The sequence below is a fragment of the Nothoprocta perdicaria genome, unplaced genomic scaffold, assembly GCF_003342845.1.
Source record: "Nothoprocta perdicaria isolate Ctin4 unplaced genomic scaffold, notPer1 scaffold_592, whole genome shotgun sequence".
NCBI classification, from domain to species: domain Eukaryota; kingdom Metazoa; phylum Chordata; class Aves; order Tinamiformes; family Tinamidae; genus Nothoprocta; species Nothoprocta perdicaria.
The window spans coordinates 35,684-43,806 of NW_020455857.1; the positions used below are offsets into that span (position 1 = coordinate 35,684).

An 8,123-nucleotide genomic window follows, 5' to 3' on the forward strand; every position below is an offset into this window, starting at 1 on the left:
TGGGCATGGGGTGGGCATGGGGATGGGGTGGAGTAGGGGTGGGAATGAGGTGGGAACAGGGATGGGGATGGGATGGGATGGTTGGGATGGGGATGGAGATGGGGATGAGGAGGGTGATGGGGATGTGGAGGGGATGGGGTGGGGATGATGAGGGGAGTCAGGTGGGGATGGAAAAATAATGGGAGACATAAAGTCAAATATAAGGCCAGAATTAAATTCAGATCTAAGTTCAAACTTGAAAGCATGTGCAAAACCAAAATTAAAATTAATATCAAATAGCAGCTCGAGATTAAAACTGAAATCAAAACTGAACTCACAAATAAAAGGACAAATTAAACCGCGAGTTAAAACCACAAATAAAGATCAAATAGAAGATACATGTGAAAATGAAATATAAGATGAGAATTGAAATCAAATTTGAAATCAAAATTGAAATAAGAAAACCACAAATAAAAAAAAATAACAAAATCACAAATAAAATACACCATAAAGTCCCACATCAGGTCAAATCCCAAACCAACTAGAAGATCCAAAATAAAAGCAAATACATAATCTTAAAATCGCCATGAAAATCAAAATTAAAATGCATGACAATATAGACATGAAATAATATAGAACAAAGCACAAAATCAAACAGGGAATAAATCCCATCCGTCCTCTTCCCGTTGCCGAACCCCAGAGCCGGAGGGTGCCGGGAAGCCGGGCGGGAGCCCCGGGAACAGCCGGAGCTGCTCCCATCTCCGCTCCTTCATTCCCGCTCTCCATCCCGCCCCGTGCCGGAGCTCCCTTCGTTAAGGTCGTTATTTAAGGAATGATAAATAACGGGGGGGATGATCCAGGTTTCGGGAGCCCCCTCCGAAAGCCGCCGCATTTACAGGCTCCGATTTTAGGAATAAARTCCCTACGGGATACGTTGCCTTCTGTATTCCCGCTTCCACAAACACAGGGGGAAAAGCGGCTGCGAGAAGTGGGAAAAGACCCTGGCAAGAGCCGGCAGGAGAGGGAATTCCCATGGGATCGGCCGCAGAGGGGACGAGCATCCCCTTTCCGGGTGTTTTCCCACAGCGGGTGAATTCCCACACCAGGTGTTTTCCCATACCGGGTATTTTCCCCACACCGGGTAACTTTCCCGATGCCGGCTTATTTTCCCTACCCTTCCCTGTTCCCACACGGGTATTTAGGTGTCAATTTTCCCACATGGGTGATCCCCCCACCCCAGACCTCATTCCCTCCGCTGTCCGTTTTCCCAAACCGGGTAATTTCCCACACTTGGCACAGCTCCACGTCCTGCTCCGCGTGCCGGGTATTTTCCCCATCGCGCGGCAGCATTCCCGCCCGGGGGCCAGCAGAGCCCATCGATCCCTGGAAAACCACCGGAGCGTGCACGGTGCTCCCGGAATCCCGCTTTTGTTATTCCATCCCCTCCAAAAAAACACCTGCCGGGGATTTACAACCTCCTCCCAGCGGGCGCTTTGGCTCCTTATCCCTCCCCCCCGCTCCAACATTCCCAGACATCCGCCCCGCTTCCCGGCGGCTCCTTGGCAGGAAACGCTGCCGGAGCCGATAACGGGAGCAGGACAATGCGGCGAATCCGGATCCGCCTCGGGACGCCACCGGGCGCCCGTTCCCCCCAGGAAAAGCCGCCGGATGCCTTCGGCCTCACCATCACCGCCGCCTAAGAATAGCCGCAACCCGGCCCGGGCGGATAAATCCTTAAATCCCGACGGGGCTCYGGAGGCTGCTCCGATTATTTTCCGCTGTTGGGGCAGGGGGGAGCCACTTTCCTGCTTGGAAACTTCGCTCCTAGGCGGATTTTCCTTTAATTATTTTTTTCCCCCACCCCGGGTGAAATCTCCGCTTTGCCCCGTTTCCTGGCAAATCCCTGCATCTCTCTCGGGAAAACGCAGGTTAAAGCCCCGGACACCCCAAAATCCGCAATATCCCATCGGAAAAGCCCCCTATCCGGGTGTTTTCCCCCTGGGAAATGAGCCTTTTCCTGCCGGATTTCCCGGGCCCTCTCCACCCCATCCGGCTCCAGGAGGAGCCGCTTCGAGGCCGTTCCGGGCGCCCAAGGAAAACTCCGGCTTGGGATACAGAGGGAGAGGGGGGACACATCCCTTCCTCCCCATTATTCCTTATCCACATTAAATCTCTGTGTGGGAGCCCAATATCACTATGGGGGGGCGTAAATCCAGGGAGGATTTGCCAGTCGGGACGTTAACCCTGAAGCCTAATGAGGCCCGGGAAGAGGCCACGGGAATGCCAGGCGGGAAGGCCGAGCCCAGGGCTCCCGTTGGCACCGGCTCCGTCTTTTGCCACCTTTCGCCACCTCAAATCCGCCCCCTCGTGCACTTAAGCCGTTAATCGGCTCTAAAAATTAATCCCGGGCATATAGCGGTGGCGTCCGTGGGGAGAAATAACGGGAAATTAGGAAAAATAAGGGATGAAACTTGGGGGAGAAACCCCGGAAATATCCTTTTTAAAAAAGCCGCTTTTTCCTGAACTTTCGGCTAATCTGCAGGAAAATTTTCCAGGCTGKTTTTCCGAAAATACCTGCTATTCCCAGCTTGATATTCCCAGAGAAAAGTAGCCCCCCACAAGGTTTTCCCGGCCTTGATTCCTGCCGGCAAAGCCCATTTTTTTTTTTCCAGCCTGTTAAAAGTGGACGTGGGGGATTAAATGGGAGCTGGGGGGAAAAGGAGATTTGGGGATTTAGGGATTTCGCCCCGTGGCCTTGGGCGCTCGGATTAAGCCGTGAAACCGAGCCCGGAATTAAACCGGGAGCTTTGATTTAAGGCGAGCGGCCGAACCGGAGCGAGCGGAGAAGCCGGTCGGAAAAAAACCCGGGAGCCTGTTGGAAAGGTCACGAAAAATCTCCTTTTTTGGGGGTTTTATAATTTTTTTTTCCCYTTCTCCTCCTCTCTTCGGGACTTCGGCTATTTATAACCGGAGCCGATAGGAACCGCCGGGACCCGGGAGTGAAATCCGGTGGGAAAAGCGCCCGGCGCTTTTCCCATGACCCTGGCGGGAGGGCGGAGAGGGGGGAGCAGGAGGAGAAAAAAATCCCGAGCCTCCGGAGAATCCGAATTATGGGAGAAAAACACACGAAAAAAATAATAATAAAAATAAAATAATAACTACAAAACCCATAAAAATGTTAAAAATGATAATATACGTAATCATTTTTAACATTTCGATATATACGCAATATAAAACATCTTATATATATATAGATAAGCATTTTTATAATAGATAAGCATTTTTATATATGAATATATAGAAATAAAATAAAATAAAGGCTGGGGAGAGCACCCGGCCGCCGTTAACCCCCGGTATTCCCCCCGGTATTAAGCGCGACGTTAAGAATAACAACCCCTGCTATTACGGGCGTTAATAGGCGTTAATTAACGCGCTTAATAGGCGTTAATTAACGCGCGGCGGGGCGTTAAAGCTGCGGGCGGGGTGGATAACGCGCGGAACGGGCGCCCCGAGGGCCCTTCCCGGTGCTCCCGCGTCCCCGCTCCCGGTGTTCCCGGGGTTCCCGGGGTCCCCGCTCCCGGTGTTCCCGGTGTTCCCGGTGTTCCCGGTGTTCCCGCTCACCCAGCAGCGCCGCGAGCCCCAGCGCTGCCCCGGCCGCCGCTTCGCCCATGGCCCCCGCCGCGCTGCAGGTGCCCGCGGGCCCGGGCGAGGGGGCGGAGCCCAGGTGGGGGGCGTGGCCAGGTGGAGGGCGGGGCCAGGCGCGAAGGGGGCGGGGCCTCCGCCACGAGGGGCGCGTATTATCCTAGGGAGCGGGGGCTAGGAGCTGTGGGCGTGGTCTGCGGCGGTGGGGGGCGTGGCGCCCGAGCTGCGGGCGGGGGGCGTGGCCTCGAGCAAGGGGGCGTGGCCTCGCCGCCCGCCAACGCCGCTCCCTTATAATATAGGGCCGCCTATAGGTCTATTCTTATAAGATACGCCCAAAGACGAACAAAAAGAGGTTAAAAAAATAAATAAAGCAAGAGAGAATAGGTCAAAAAACAATAGATTAATAAGGGTAATAAGCAAACTAATAATAGTCTCTTAAAAATATAAAAAAAAAGGAAAAATCGAATAAAATATATTGACATTAAAATAAATATAAAAACCACTAAAATATACTAAGAATTAATAAATTAATAACGAATAGAAAGTAAAGGTAAGCAGGGAGCAAAGCCAAAGTCAAAATAATGCCAAAATGATTAAATAATGAAGCTTATAGGTGTAATAATTAAGGGACTGCTGGTGTTAAATATATTAAATATATAGAAGCCTTGAGCCAATTAGATTAATATTAGATTAATATTAGATAATATTAGATAATATTAATTATATTAATTAATTAATATTAATAATATTATATTAATAATATTAGATAATAATCTAATATTAATCTAATCTAATATTATAATCTAGTAGATTATAGATAGATAATAATCTAATATTAGATTAATATTAGATAATAATCTAATATTATAATCTAAGAGATTATAGATAGATATTAATCTAATATTAATCTAGTATTAATCTAGTATTAATCTAGTATTAATCTAGTATTAATCTAGTATTAATCTAGTATATAACCTTATGATACGGGGCTCCTTTAATGCTATTAAATGCCCATATAAGCCGCTATTCTCCCGGGGAAAGCCGCTCCGAGGGAGGGAAATGGGGATATTTCCTGGCTCCGGCGCCCGTATCGGCTTAATCGGCTCCGGAGCAGCGGTCCCGAGGGCTTTAATCAAACGGATCCGGTGGAGCCGAGCCCTCAGTAAATCCCTAAAAAGGAGGAAATCCCTCAAAAGCGAGGCGGGAGATGAACGGGGTTAATCCGGGCGCTGCCAAGCCCCCCCAGACACGACAGCGCCGCGCGCGTTTGCTCCATTTTATTAGGACCGACACATTCAGCGTTATCGTCACAACTTCCACGGCTCGATGAGGTGCGTTTCGGGGGGAGACCCCCCCAAATTAAAAGACGGAAAACCCTGGAAATGCCCCCAAAAACGCCAGCGCGAAAATGAGGGGGGGCGCTCTGGGAAAAATGGCATTAAATGTGATTTTTTTTGTTGTTTTCCTGCCCAACCCTCCCCCCCAAAATCCCCCCCCCACCTGCATCCCGCTTTCTCACAGCTTTGATTGTATCCGTACAAAAAATCCCGCGTGGAAAAAATAATAATAATATATAAGGGGCCGGAACACGAATGCCGGAAGGGGGGAAAAAAATAATAATAATAAAATAATAATAAAAAGGCCAGGAACTGTAACGTTTTTCTTATAAAATAATAATATAATAATAAAATTTTAAAAAAAGAGTGGATATGGCGACGCTATACGAGGAGGAGAGGGGGATGTGGGGAAAACAAAACGGAAACCTAAAATTTTATATATATATATATATATATATATATAATATATATACACACATACACTGGGCAGCGAGGGGATGCGGGATCCATCCGGCCGCCACCTATTGCTCTTTTTTTTTCTTTTTTTTGGGGTGGAAATAACACTTTTTGAGACGGACGGGTGAAAAAAACGCCACGTGGCGGGAGGAGGGGGGAAAAAACTGGGAAAAGCACCCAGAAAAAGGGCGTTTTTTCCTTCTCTCCCGTATGAAACGCAAGGGGAAAAAAAAAAAAGGGGGGGAAAAAACAAAATAAAGTTCTGTCCCATGTGGAATGTACCGAGGAGCCGGTACGGAAAAGCGCCGGGATGCCGGCTCGGAGCATCCCGTTGGCGGGGGGTTTCTTTTCCCCCCCCTCGCCAAAGTCCGCCGGCTTTGCCGCCCGGAAAAGGGCGCCGCGCTCCCGCCGGGAAGCCCGTCAGTTGTTGAACTTCAAGGGGTAGCCGATGGCTTTTTCCAGGCACTCGACCAGCGAGCCGGCCGAGAGAAAATCCCTCTCCACTTCCACGAATTTGATGTAGACGGAGCGGGGCGAGACGCCGGGCTCCACGAGGCAGTTCTGCGACAAGAAGCCGTTGACGCCGCCCCACTCCTTTCCCAGGCTCTTGCCGTTGGCTTGGAAGTGCAGGAAGAGGCACTGCTGCAGCGTCCGCCCCTCGGCGATTCCCAAATAACAGTAGACGATCCGGGGCGCCTCGGCGGGCGGCCGCGCGGCCGCGTCCCCCTCGGAAGCGCCTTCGGCGGGAGCCTCCTCGTAGCCGATGGCGTACAAGCCGGGGCTTTTGGGAATGCCGCCGGGAAGCAAATACTGCACCACGTTGCCGCCGGACGGCTTGGAGTGGGCGATGGGGATCCAGTCGATCTCCATGTGCAGCTCCAAGCAGCGCGCCTCGCTGATGGTGATCTCCAGGAACTTGTAGTAGACGTTCTTCCAGTTCATCTTCTGCACCCGCGTCATGATGACGCGGCCCTCCGGCTTCTCCGAGTTGAAATATTCCCGGAGGCGCTTGCCCAGCGGCACCTGGGAGCTGATCTCGGCGTAGTGGTAGCGGATGTCCTCCTTCCAGCGCGTGTTGTAGCCGATGCCGAAAATGGCCAGTTTGTTGGAGAGGTGGAGGCGGGAGAAGTCCGTCCAGCTCTGGAAGAGCTCCCACTTGAGCTGCACCGACTCCAGGATCCGCACGATGTTCTGCATCGAGTCCCGCTTCCTGGCGGGAAGCGCAACGGAGACAAGGGTGAGCCCACGTAACTCAAAACATCCGGGTTTTTTTGGGCACTCTCCCCTTTGGCTAAACACCCTCGGGAAGGAGCAGCCGAACGGGCGGCGCAATCCCCCATTTCCTCCACGGGGAGCCTCTTTTTTAATGCGTTTCTTTAAAAAAAAGAAAGAAACAGCCCCAAAACATTCCCTCAAGTCCGGCTAAGTCTCCGAGTTTGGCTTCTGATCCCCAAAATCCCCCCCAACGCCCCCAAAATCCGCCCCAAGCCAACGCGCTGCAGGCACCGTCAACGCTTGACGGCAAYCACGAGGGTGATGATAATAAAATAGTGATAAAAAGTCCAGGATTTGTAATTTTTTTTAATATAAGTATCATATAAAATATAAAATCCCGCGGTTGTCGGACTTACTGCGAGTCTTCCGAAGATTCCTGCTTGATCTTCAGCGTCCGCTTCGTGGTGGGCATCTCGTCTGGAAGGGAAAGGCTCCCATGTCGGATCCAGACCAAACAGGGTCGTTTTCCACCTTTCTCCCCGTTTTTATCCATTACTCAGCATCCAAGCGCCTTAGATCCGGATGGAATTGGGGAATTTTTCCCTCTTTCTACCTATTTCTAGCTGGTGTTCAGCAGCCAAGGATGCTGCAGCCAGAGCAAACTGGGACGCAAACTATGGATAGAAATAGGGAAAAAAAAGGGAAAAACTCCCCAGTCCAATGGGAATCTAACCCACTTGGGTAGGAATGAGGAGAAAACGGGAAAAATCCTCAGTTCAGTCCAAATCTAACGTGCTTGGATAAGGAATATGGGACAGAAATGGGGAGAAAAAGGGAAAAAACTCCCAAGCATGTTGCATGTGGACCAAATTGGGCAATATTCCACCTTTTTTCCCCATTTTTATCCTGTGTTCAGCATCCAAGAGCATCAGATTTGGACTGAAGTGGAGAATTTTCCCCCTTTCACTCGTTTCTATCCATTTCTCCCAAAACAAGCATGTCAGATTTGGCCCAAGCTGGGAATTCTCCCCATTTCTCCCCATTTCTCCCAATCCAAGAGTGTCAGATCGAGCCCAAACTAGGAATTCTCCCTATTTCTATCCACTTCGCCCAATCCAAGTGCGTCAGACCCAGCCCAAACTGGGAATTCTCCCCATTTCTATCTATTTCTCCCAATCCAAGCACATTCAATCCAACCCAAACTGGCAATTCTCCCCATTTCTATCCACTTCTCCCAATCCAAGCGTGTCAGATCCAGCCTGAACTGGGAACTCTCCCCATTTCTATCCACTTCTCTCAATCCAAGCACTTCGAACCTAGCCTGAACTGGGAATTTTCCCTATTTCTATCCATTTCTCCCAATACAAGCACGTCAGACACAGCCTGAACTGGGAATTCTATCGATTTCTATCCGTTTCTCCCAATCCAAGTATGTCAGATCCAGCCCAAGCTGGGAAGTCTCCTCATTTCTATCCATTTCTCCCAACCCAAGCA

The 8,123-nt window shown here is 50.1% G+C and overlaps 2 protein-coding genes across 2 annotated transcripts in view; both read right to left on the minus strand.

Annotated features, from left to right (window-relative positions):
• Positions 1 to 1,356, minus strand: part of LOC112955758 (endothelial cell-selective adhesion molecule-like) — a 4,794-nt gene extending 3,438 nt beyond the window's left edge. The window contains exon 1 of the mRNA XM_026049118.1: positions 1,215 to 1,356. Within this exon, the coding sequence (XP_025904903.1) occupies positions 1,215 to 1,356 (142 nt within the window). The remainder of the gene's footprint in view (positions 1 to 1,214) is intronic.
• Positions 1,357 to 5,646: 4,290 nt separating this feature from the next.
• MSANTD2 (Myb/SANT DNA binding domain containing 2) overlaps positions 5,647 to 8,123 on the minus strand; it is a 3,344-nt gene continuing 867 nt past the window's right edge. The window contains exons 2-3 of the mRNA XM_026049122.1: positions 7,046 to 7,106; positions 5,647 to 6,624 (exon numbers count right to left, since the gene is read on the minus strand). Coding sequence (XP_025904907.1) covers positions 5,835 to 6,624; positions 7,046 to 7,106 — 851 coding nt within the window. The 3' untranslated portion in view covers positions 5,647 to 5,834. The remainder of the gene's footprint in view (positions 6,625 to 7,045; positions 7,107 to 8,123) is intronic.